Below are 12,008 nucleotides of genomic sequence, written 5' to 3'. Positions count from 1 at the left end.
CGTGCGGTGGCGTCCGGGGCGCGGGGCTCAGGGACCCGGGTGGCCGGTGTCCGCACTGGGGTCCGCGCCAAGGGCCGTCCGCGCCCGGGTACCGGGCCGCGACCGCCGCCACCGCCGCCCAGCCTCACCGACAGCAGCTCGGAGGTGTCGGACTGCGCGTCGGAGGAGGCGCGCCTGCTGGGCCTGGAGCTGGCGCTGAGCAGCGACGCTGAGTCGGCGGCTGGGGGCCCGGGGGGGGCCCGCACCGGGCAGCCGTCCCAAACTGCGCCGTCCGCACAACAGCCTCCGCGGCCCCCCGCCTCCCCCGAGGAGCCGTCGGTGGCCGCGTCGTCGGTGGGGAGCAGCCGCCTGCCACTCAGTGCCTCGCTCGCCTTCTCCGACCTCACCGAGGAGATGCTGGACTGCGGGCCCGGCGGCTTCGTGCGAGAGCTGGAGGAGCTGCGCTCAGAAAACGACTATCTCAAGGTGAGGGCGCTGGTGCGGGAAAGGGAGGCCGCGGGGAGGCGCGGGTGTCAGCCCCACCGGCCTGAGGCACCAGCCGGCCCGCTGTCCCACCGCACGAGCTGGGAAAGGGGCCTAAACCCTCAGGGGCTCCCTCACATCCCGCTTCCTGTTGTATCTGGGACACCTTCTCCTGAGGAAGGAACCTGGAAGAGGAGACTGCCCAAAGGACCCTGATTTGGGAAGGGGAGCTTGAGAAAAGTACTTTGGAGGATGCCTAGATGCGGTACTTGGGATGGGGGTGGGTACTCAGCGAGGGGCTGGACCTCTGATGCAGCTGCACAGAGCCTCCACCCCCAAGCCAGAGGCTAGGCCTCTGGCGGCTCTCCTTTCTGGGACAGGCACTGCTGTGCGGTGCTGCCAGGGAGACCTGTGGCCATCCCCTGCCAAGGAGAGGCCAGAACACCATCCTGAGTCTTTACCCAGGGCTTTCCTGGCTCAGGCCTGTCCCTGCCTGCCTTTCAGGGCGGGTCCGGTTTGAAAGCATTGACATCTGGGAACATCCCCTTGGCTAGAGTCCAACTTCCGCCCTAACGGTCCCACAGCCTGGGAGGATGATGTCGTGGGAGAACCGGTTCAGAGGCAGCTTCCTAAATCCCAGGGTATTGTCTTCTGCCCAGTTTGGGACAGGCCCTGTACACACAGCAGCTGCATTGGTGCCCCACGGCAGTGCCCATCTCCTTCCCATGTTGTCAGTGAGAGGAGGGAAACTGACATCTGAAAGGGGCCTTTCCTCTGGGGGGAGGGGGCGCAGTGGGGACCTGAGAGTTTCCCCGGGAGAGCAGGCTTGGCTTTCACGCTTTCAGTGGACATTGGCACCTGCTGGGTGCAGGCCAGGCTCTGTCTGCCCACTGCCTGGCACCGAGGCAGCTTTAGGGACAGCCCAGCCCTGTGTGTCGATATTGGCCTGGGAAGCTTCATGGGTTCTGCCACCACTGGCTGGGCGTGGTTTGGAACAGGCTGAAATGTACCTGCTCTTATTAGTTGATGTCCTGGCACAGTACCCAGAGCACCCCTGGCCAGGAGCCGCCGAGTTCACGGCGCTCTGCTAATTTACGTCTGCCCAGCAACACTTAGCTTTGCATTGTAGCTCTTCTGGCCAAAAGGGTTTCTCTCTCATTAGAGTCTGTAAGATCTTACTTAACTGTGTTTCCCCTTCCCTATTTTCCCCAGCATCTGCTATCTAGCGTACGTTTAGTGACTGTGTTGTAGAATAGAAGGACAGGGTCTGTCTGAATCAGAATAATCTACCCCTTTAGCCTCTAACCTTTCCTCAGGCCAGGGCTTAGTTTTCTCATCTGTTAATTGAGAGGGTGACCCTTCCTAAAGACCCCATTTGCTGTTGACAATCAGGGGTTCAGTCAGCTCCTATAGTATTCAAAAGCCAGTGGTGAGGAGAAGACAAGTGGAGGGGGGGTAAGAGGAGGGAGACAAGCCAGAAGGAGGCCTGGCCCTGCCCAGTTGGTGCTCTGAGCTGCTTCCAGTACTCCTCGCCTGAGCTGCTCTAAACTTGGACCCCGAGCTCCTCACTCCTGCCTCCTGGCCCCAACTGCTCCCCTTGGCAAGGGAAGATGGGCCATAGAGCTTTGCTTTAGGGTCTCACACACCCACCCCTGTGGGCTCCTGTTCATTCCAGGAAGTCAGCAGGCGGAGCTCTGGAGTCCCTATGAGCCACCCATGACTGTTAAGATGGAAAATAGTTCCAGAAGCCTGGGGATGGAGCCTAAGGTCTCACAGGGGCCAGGGCCAGGCTGGGGACCCCCCACTGCCTGGGTCAGGGTGCAACCTCAATCTCCCCCTTTCATGCAGTGTTTCTGGCTTCACCTGCAGGCCTTAGGCCACTGTTAGATCTGGGGTCTGTGCCTTCCTGGCTGTGTGATCTTGGGCCAGTTACTTAACGTCTCTGGACCTCAGTTTCCTCGTTGTATAAAGGGACATCACACATCTTCCAGCCTTAAGGGTTAAATGAGTTATGTGTGCAAACACCACTAGAGCGCCTGGCATGTAGCGAGCCTCAGATGAGGGTAATTTCGATCACTGCTGTTCTCAAGTGGTATGTGACACATTTCCGTGGGCGCTTATCATGTTCTCTTGTGGACTCCATGGGGGCAGAATAGATCCTCCTCCCCACCTGAAGCAGTCCCGGCCCCTCGTTCATTCATTCACCAACTACTTATTTAAGGCCTACGGTGTACCAGACACTGGAGCAGATCTGAGGATTCGGCCATGGGCGAGGACGAAGTGTCTGTTTTCACGGAGCTGTTCGTCTAGTGGGGGAGACTGGGATTAAACAACAGTCATACACTGCGTCACAGTACGGATCGTGATAAGGGTGGGGAAGGACACAGTGTGCCGAGAGCACATGAAGCTGGGGCTGGGGGTGCTAAGGGAAGCCAGGGGCTGAAGGATGAGATGGAGCCAGCTGAATAAGGAGCTGGAGTAAGACCATTCCAGGCCCAGGGAAGTAGGAAAAAGCTCATGGATTTCGAGGATCAGTGCCGAGGCTGGAGAGAGGAAGGAGATTGGATGGAGAGGAGAGCAGGACCAGATTGTGTGGTTACACTGTGTATACATGGGTCAGTCCCTGAACTTCTCTCCAGCTGCCAGCCTCACAGAGGCAAGATGAAAATCTAGAGCCATGGATGTGGGCCATAGGTGCAGATGCTATTACGGGAGGTGTTGTTTTGTTCATTCTACAGATGGGTAAACTGTGGCCACAGTGGGGAGGGGACTTTTTCCAGATCCCAGAGCCAGTTCTCCAGGCAGCCAGGCTTGGAGTAAGAGTACCTTGTACTCTTGATGTGTTTCCTGCCCCTCTGGGCCACTTTGCTTCTAAGATGCAGGATCTGAGTTACCAGGAGAAGGACTTCAGATCCCCAGTGTGTTCCCAGCAGGCCTCGTGCTGCCTTGGGTTGAGTCCCACTGAGTCCAGTGGGGCCCTGCTCGAGCTCACCTCCCAGCTGGCGGGCGGCCCTGGGAACCATCAACTGGGGAAGACCTTGCGGATGACGGCAGATCTCCTGTGGCCTGAGGCTTACCCTGGGGCCCGAGTGGAAAAAGTGGAAATGGGGCAGCTCTCTCTCAGTGAGACGATAGAAGGAGCTGCTACAGAGAAGGGAGTGAGCTTGCTGTCCGTTGACTTATTCAGAGTTATTCAACCTTGCATGTTGGATAAAGACATGGGGTTTGTGGAAAGCAGCTGGTAGATGGCACAAAATGTGGTGGTTGTGATTACTTGGGGAGGATATTTATGTGAGGCTGTAGTTGAGTTGCCTGACCTCAGCCAAGGAAGTCTGAAGGTTATTAACTTTTAAGGTTCCAGGATTCTAAGAGACAGCTTTGGCTGCAGGGCAGACACATGGACTGTTTGACCTTCAAAACCCTGGTGGTCTGAAGTCTTCCATCTCCCCATCACCACTAACTGTTGCCCATGCACCTTTTGAGGACATGCTGGAAACCCACCTGGTGTGGATGGAAGAATCTGAGCATTGGAGCCCAAAGACCTGGTCTAGAGACCTGACTCTGCTGTTTACTGTGAGGCCATGAGCAAGTCACTCGGCCTCTCTGAGCTCTTTTTTTTTTTTTTCATCTATAAAATGAAGATGATGGAACCTGCCTGGGCAACTTCATAGGATTGTTTTCAGGAATCAGGGAGGTGTGAATAGATAAGAAGACATTTTGCAAGCAGTGAAATCCCGCATCTTTTTTTTTTTTTTTTTTGCGGTACGCAGGCCTCTCACTGTTGGGGCCTCTCCCGTTGCAGAGCACAGGCTCCGGACGCGCAGGCTCAGCGGCCATGGCTCACGGGCCCAGCCGCTCCGCGGCATGTGGGATCTTCCGGGACCGGGGCACGAACCCGGGTGCCCTGCATCGGCAGGCGGACTCTCAACCACTGCGCCACCAGGGAAGCCCGAAATCCCGCATCTTTTTTTTTTTTTTTTGCGGGACGCAGGCCTCTCACTGTTGGGGCCTCTCCCGTTGCAGAGCACAGGCTCCGGACGCGCAGGCTCAGCGGCCATGGCTCACGGGCCCAGCCGCTCCGCGGCATGTGGGATCTTCCGGGACCGGGGCACGAACCCGGGTGCCCTGCATCGGCAGGCGGACTCTCAACCACTGCGCCACCAGGGAAGCCCGAAATCCCGCATCTTTTAGGGAATTGTTATTATTGTTAGCCAGTGAGCAGTTAGGATGTCAAAGCCTTCATTCTTGAGGGAGCTGGGAGAAGCCAGGAGGGTGGATCCCCCTAGCTTTAGGATGTTGATAAATCAGGAGCTGCTCCGAGGAGGACAGGAAGGAGTGATCACATTCCATGCTGAGTGGGCTTCATGAAGCGAGGCCTCCCCACCTCCTTGGAGGTTCTATGTTTGAGTGTTTGAAGTGTAGCCAATCTAGATGTCAGCCAGAAGGGCCCAGAGGAAGCATCTAATTCCCCTCCAGTTCCCATTGTACACTTGGGTAAATGGAGGCTCCTGGTCATACAGCCAGGATTCAAACCTGGTTTGTCTAACCCTGGGTCCTGTTCTTTCTACAGTCTGACTGGAACATGAGCTTGTGGTTGCTAACAGCGTGTCTAGTCTGGGACATAAGTTGCTGAGAGGAATTCTGTTGCGTGCAGGGCTCCAGGCTAAGACTTGTTGGGAGCAAGTAGAGAATGACATCTGCTGGGGCCGAGAACCTGGAGCCTGCAGGCGGTATGCGGGGGACATGTGCCTGCTTGTGTGTACATGAATATGTACCCTGCACCAGTAGAAAGTGTGATTGGGACCAGGGATCTGAGGTCTTGGAGGAAGTGCTGGGGGTTTGGATCGAGACTTAAGGGTTAGATAAGGGTTAGGTTGGGATCCAGAGTGCTGGAATGTTAGAGCTGGCCTGGAGACCCCCAGACCACTGATCCCCCTCCTTCTGTGGTACTTGATCACAAATGCTATCAACTATTAGATCATTTCCAGTGTGCCAGGCTCTGGGTTAAGTAAGTCCTTTAGTCCTCACAGCAATCCTGTGTGGAGGGCTCTGATATCAGACCCATTTGACAGATGAGGAAACCGAGAGGTTATGTAATGTGCCCGAGATTGCACAGCTGGTATACTTGGGAACCTCACTAGACAACCCCAAGCAGCTCCCTTCCCCGGGCTCTCTTCCACCCTCTCCCATGCGGGAGGCGGCTTGTGCCTCCAAGTTTCACAGAGCAGGGTTCTCACCTGGTGTTGCCAGTTATAAGCTTTGTGACTCTGGGTGAGATTCTCAGTCTTTCAGAGTCTGTTTTTCCTTCTGAAAAATGGGAGGTAAGCATGTCTGCCCCAGGGTTATGGGCTCTTTTCTGAGTGATGATATAGATCGAGTGCGCAGTAAATGTTAGTGCCTGTCTTGGTTGTCACCATTCCCATACCTGCTTCTAGGCCCTGTGCCAGGTGTCTGGGGCAGTAACCCACAAGTTGTGAAGCTCTCAGTTCCTGGGAGCTGTAGGGGGAGGACTCCAGTATATCTGTCACTGCGGCGGGGAGAGGAGTGGTCACCATGGTCAGCAAAGCTCCTGGCTAGTCCCAGCCCTCCCTGTGGCAGCTGAGAGGTGGCCTGAAAGAAGCTGCTCTGAGAACTGGGTCTTTAAGGATCCTTAGCTGGTCGCCTGTCATGGGGGGCGGGGGGCAGCTCCAGCGAGATGGAGAATGAGATGCAGAAGGTGAGATGGCTGCTGCTGAGGCCTTAGGGGTACCACGAAGCTACCAGGGCTCCCAGCATTCATTACAGAGGGGTTTGGCCTGTGTCCCTGGGCACACTTTCTTGCACACACAAACACAGGTACACATATTCACAGCGTGTGCTCAGAGATCCACGACTACTCACACGTGTCTCACATACACATCCAGGGACATGCTCGTGCTGTCTGTTTGCAGAAGCACACCTCCAGACTTATTAGGGAGGATGCCTGCTCAGAGAAGTACACAAACCCATGCAAGATACACCACCTCCTGTCTCATCACACCCGCAGTTATCAAACAGACACAACAGAGACTCACACCATCTAGGAGACTGCTGGCTCAGAAACACACCCTTACACACCCCCAGACACACTTGGCCATGTCCAGAGATGGACACACCCTGGAGACACCCTCAGACATATCGGAAGCACACATGCATATGCGGGCGCACACACAAACCCACACAGAGTCATTACACACAGGTGCTCGCATCCACGGAAATCCACAGATACGCCCCTGCCAAGCGGGCACAGACACAGCTCATCACGCAGCCACCCCCGCTGCCTCTTCCACAAAGAGAGCAAGCAGCAGAGGTCCTTGCACACCCGGGGCTCACAGACACACACCCAAGAGACACACATGAGCAAGACAGGTAGCCACGTACATAGAAGCAGGACACGAGCACAGGGCACTCAGATGTCAGGCCTGTAGCATTTGCTAACAGGAGCCAAAGACCCACAGACCAGGTTACCCAGACGCACACACACACACAAACTGGCTGTGACACTTCAGCTACACAGAAACACAGGAAATCCTGGCCCGTGTCTCCCTGGAGCTCATGTGTACAAACTACTGTTTTTAGCTCCTCCACGAGGCTTCCTTCCACTAGGCTGCTGGGAACAGTGAGGAGTGTGGCAGGGGCTTGACTTTGCAATCTTCTGGATCTGGGGGTCCTAGGAGCCTGGCAGGGGCTGAGTGGTATGTAGGCAGATAAGGGGCTGGCAGGTCACCAAGGTGGGGAAGATGCACCAAAGGCCCTCAGGCCCCGGACACGCAGCACTTGGGCCTGGGCCCAATGAGCTGAGTGAAATGGAGCAATTGTCAGGCCTGCCAGCGCCCAGGGGCAACTCCCTTCTAATTTCCTCGGAATTTCCTGCTTGCCCTCATCTCCCGCCTCCTCCCCCTCCCCCTTTGCTGGGGACTGTGGAGGGCCATGCCACTGCCATCCCTAAAGGGTGCCTGATTCTGCCTGGGAAAAGGAGGCCAGGATAGAGAAGGTTGGAGGACATGTGGGCACTCAGAGGAGGGACCTGGAAGACTTCCTGGAGGAGGAGGCATTAGAGTTGAGGAGTTAGCCTTGAATGACTGCCTCTGTGGCCAGCTGCTGGGACCGTGCCTGGCACATCATAGGGACTCAATAAATATTTGTTGCATGGTTGAAGGAAAGGCAGTGATCAGGGTCTGCAGGTGGGCTGCAGGCCGGCTGCAGGCTTAAAACAGAAGAGCTGGAGGGAGTTGGGGGTGGCAGTGGTGAGGGAGAAGCTGGGAAGGGGAGTTGGGCCTGCTGGGGAAGGGCACTGGATGCCGAACTGAGCCGAGGCATTGTGAACACCTTGCTGGGAGGGGGCCGTGTTGACCTATAGCAGAGCTAGGAGCTGCCTCCTTTCCATGTGTCTGTAGCACCGGACACAAGGCCCCAGGGCCTCTCGGGCGGAAGGTGGACAAATTTCCACCTTTGGGGTCAGGTCTGGGGCCAAACCTTGCTTCGTCACCTCCTCCCTGTACGTGCACCCCATGTGCGGGGCCCCCTCATCAAGCCTCAGTCTTCCTATCTGTAAAATGGGAACTTAATCCCTTTTTTTGCAGAGCACTTGGGAGGATTAGTATTCAGGTATATGGCACATCCAGCACTGCCCTGGGCACAGCAGAAGGGAGGGATCCCCATGTCCTGTGTAGCCTCTGGGGCAGAGAGAGTTCCCCAGGGGAGGGGCTCGGCTAAGTTCTAATCAGAGACCTGACCAGCAGTCAAGGTTATTACTAAGGTCATTGCCCCGGATGCCCCATAGGCGTGACCTCATCTGCAGTCACATTCTCTTCCTTCTGGTGCCAGAAGGAGCTTGGAGCTGGGGTGGGGAAAGAGCTAGAGACTCTGGGGTGTTCCGGGCCAGGCTGGCCCTGGCATTCACTGGAGGCCCACAGGTCAGCGGATGGCACTGGCCTCCCTGAAGAATGGCAGGGAGTCAGAGAAGGTGAGAGCAGCAGGCCAGCCTTTCCCTTCTCTGGGGTCCAAGGTGGTGAAGAGCACTGTGGCCTAGAGCCGAGCCCACCTGGGCTTGAATCCTGGTTCCGCCTTTTCCTCTATGAGCTTTGCCTTTATAAGCCTCAGTCTCCTCATCTGTAAAATGGGGATGCTGATACTCCTTCGCTGATGGAGGGCTGCCTTTGGGGTCCCACATTCTAAGACTGGGATGAATAATCTCCCATTGCCTGCACCGCAAAGAGAAGCTCGGGCTCCAATAGAAAAACTGTTTTGGGTCCTGTGGCTAGGCTGGACCAGTTAAACATCTTTCCCGTGGTTTTGCCCCAGATCCACATGGGATCCTCTGGGTCAGTTGCATCAGCCTCTCCCCTCCACACCCCTCCTGGGCCCTGCCCAATTGCCTGTGTGGCCTGTGTGGTCCTGCCTTTCTCAGCCTCACCTCACCCCTGCTCCACCCCAGTTCTGAGCGCTCCATGCATCCCAAGCCTCTATCCCTGCATTCTTTCCCACTGCGGGGGGCCTTTTTACTGTAGTTCCCTCCCGCCTCCCTTGGTTTCCTCCTCCACCTTCATGTGTTCAGCTCCAGGCCAGGCTCCTGTGTTAGACAGGAAGGGGCTTCCTATAGGCTCCTTTGGGGCATTTACCTCTACAGTAATTAGATTATTAATTGGATAATTACAGGTTTCACTCCAGCCCCTCCCCCTATGTGCTCTGCATGAGGGCAGGGATCTTACCAGGGTGGGACTTAACCCCTTCCTTTCACACAAGTGTAAGTAAACTGAGGCTCAGGGAGGTTAAAGGGCTTGCCAGAGGTCACACAGCCTGCAAGTGGCAAGAGGCAGAAGGACTGGGATCTCGTGATGCTCTTTGCTCAGAGATTTGGCTGTGGCCCAGAGGCCCTTTGGGGGATGTTTTAAACACATCCAGATCCAAAAGCTGCCTTCCTTCCTGTCAACAGAGAAAGGACAGGAGGGATGCTCTCGGGTGTCCCCGCTGTGAGTGCCTCCCCAGAGGCATCAGGGACTGCAGAGGTCTCCCTGCTCTGGCGGGTGAGGCCTGGAATGGGGCAGTGACAAGCCAGGCCTGGCCTTGGTGGGCAGTGTTCTCCGGGCATCTCCTCCCTGCCCACCCCTTCCACACGCGCACACACACACACAGCTCCCCACCAGAGAGAGTGTCTGTGGTCTCATGTACAGAGCTGTGCCACATCTGGGAGGCTCACTCCTGATTGCCTTTGGAGCCTTCATCTTCCTGAGCCTCTGTTTACTTATCTGTAAAATGGGCATAACGTAATAGCACTTTCCTCAAAGGGACTGTCATTGAGATAACGGACATTCACTCAGATCTCAGCCAGGTGTCTGGCACATGGTAAACCCTTGTAAACGTTAGCTATTATGATTCTCACTGTTGTCCCATTATAGACTGTCTAGTCTAGTTTACTAGAGCTCAAGTTGGACTCAAATCCTGGCTGTGCCATTGAACTGTGACCTTGAGTAGACCTTTCTGACCTCAGTTCCTCACCAGTCAGTGGGGTGGCTGGGGATACAGTGAGGTAGTGTGTGCTACCTGGCACGTGCGCGGCACAGGGGGAGTGCTCAGCGCGCTCCGTGCCTGTTACTGTTTATTGCTGTTGGAGAGGTAAGTTCAGGACCCTGTCTTCCCTCATGACCCTGTGTGTCACTGGGACCAGGCAGCCTCCGTGCCGGTGGGAGGTGGCATTGTGTAGCATGGCCGTGCCTGGCTGGGGTCCTGGCCCTCCTCTTCCAGGACCCTTGACCCTGACTCCCCTAAAACTAGAGCCCAGCCTCCAGGCAATGAGGCTAAGCTGGGAGGTGGGAACCCCGAGTCCCTCCCTACTTGACTCTGTTCAGTCTGGGGGACTATGGGGTTGTCCCCAGTCCCGCTCTAGGCCTCAGTGTCCCTGCTTGTGAAGGGATGGTGTCTCTGGGTTCCCCTCCGCCCGCTGCTACTCCCACAGTCTTGGCTTTTGAGCTGGGAGGAAAGTGGAGCTCTGCAGAGCCTTCTGCCCTCCTTGGGGTCCAAGTGTGAAGGTCTCATCTGGAGCCTTGACAGACCCTGGAGGACAGGCAGAAGGGACAGCAGATGGCTGCCCTGGCCTCTCGGGGGTCTGGCATGCCGCCCTTGTGGCCACTGCTGGCCCAAACTGCAGGTCAGCCCTTCCGGGCTAGGGTGAGTGGCCCGGGCCAGAGCCAGGGTGGCAGATGGGCAGGCAGCCTGGGCTTTGGCCTGAGGGAGGGACCATGGGGGGCAGGGTGCTGTGGGAGAAGGCAGGCCAGGCAGAGGCTCCCACAGAGTGAAGGTTCTGGGTCCCTTAGCTCAGCTGTCATTCTTCCTGGGTCTGTTGCCCATTGGTGGGCTGGGTCCCTAGAACCTGGGCAGGAGGTGATAAATTTGGGTGAGGTTTGAAATTGGGCAGGGACGCAGTTGGGCTGGGACCTGTGATGCGCTCCTTGAAAGAAACACGGGGTTGAGATGAACACAATGGGCTTAGAAGGGTCTGGAAGGCTTCTCTGAGGAGGTGGCATTTAAGTGGAGGCTTCAAGCAGGACGGGGAGCCGGTAGTGGGAGATGCAGGGGAGGGGAATCCAGGCAGAGGCTTAGAGGTAGGACAGGCAAGGTGTCTTCTGGCTGCGGGGAGAAGACCCGAGTGGCTAGAGTGTAGCCAACAAGAGGAGGAATGGGGGGAGATGAAGATGGACAGGTAGGCAGGATCAGCCTTCTGTTTTGCTTTCAAGTCCGGTGATTTACATACCGTGAAATGAGTTTTGACAAATGCACACAGCTCTGTTAACCACCACCACAGTCAAGACAGAGAACCATCGACCTCCAAAATTCCCCCGTGCCCCTTTGTAGTCAGTTCCTCCCTCCTCCCCCAGCCCCTGGCAACCACTGATCTGTTTTCTGTCCCTATAGTCTTGCCTGTTCCAGAGTGTCATGGAAATGGCTTAATACAGTCGGTAGCCAACGGAGTCTGACTTCCTTCACTTAGTATAATGCGTTTGGGCTCCGACCACATGGTTGTGGGTATTGGCATTTCCTTCCTTTTTCCTGCCGAGTTGTATTCCATTATATGGATGTACCACCATTTAGCCATTCACCAGTTGAGGAACATTTAGGTTGTTTCCAGATTTTGGCGATTGTTGGAGGGTTTTAAACAAGAGAGTAACAGTTTACAAAAAATCACTCCATGTACTAAGTGAAGAACGGATTAGTGGGGAGCAGACTGACCATCATGGGGACTAAATCCAGTGATTTGGTGATGAATCTGGCCCACCATAGATATTCACTAATTGTTCATACAAAACGGCTGTGCTGCGAGGTAGCCAGGGAGGCTTCTTGGTGGAGGTGGCATTTGAGGTGGAGCAGTGAGGAGGTGGGAGACAGATGCAGAATGGAAGGAGGCCCAGGCAGTGCAGAGTCCCCGTTGGAGCTGGGTGGGCTGAGACCCCGGCTCCCTGCTCCTGACCCAGCCTTAGTATCCCAGGGTTTCTAGAATGTGGTGTGCAGGGCCCAGATCAGAGTTCCCTGGG

At 56.0% G+C, this 12,008-nt stretch overlaps 1 protein-coding gene across 3 annotated transcripts in view; it reads left to right on the top strand.

Moving 5' to 3' along the window:
* Positions 1-6: 6 nt before the first annotated feature.
* MTCL2 (microtubule crosslinking factor 2) overlaps positions 7-12,008 on the top strand; it is a 67,960-nt gene continuing 55,958 nt past the window's right edge. The window contains exon 1 of one of the 3 annotated variants that reach the window (XM_024742882.1): positions 7-465. In XM_024742882.1, the coding sequence (XP_024598650.1) occupies positions 394-465 (72 nt within the window). In that variant the 5' untranslated portion in view covers positions 7-393. The remainder of the gene's footprint in view (positions 466-12,008) is intronic. The other 2 variants (XM_024742881.1, XM_024742880.1) reach the window with 2 other exon arrangements.

Source organism: Neophocaena asiaeorientalis, unplaced genomic scaffold, assembly GCF_003031525.2.
Source record: "Neophocaena asiaeorientalis asiaeorientalis breed wild unplaced genomic scaffold, Neophocaena_asiaeorientalis_V1.1 scaffold82, whole genome shotgun sequence".
Lineage (NCBI taxonomy): Eukaryota > Metazoa > Chordata > Mammalia > Artiodactyla > Phocoenidae > Neophocaena > Neophocaena asiaeorientalis.
The sequence above is the reverse complement of the archived record's forward strand: the minus strand, read 5'-3'. Positions and strand labels throughout refer to the sequence as shown.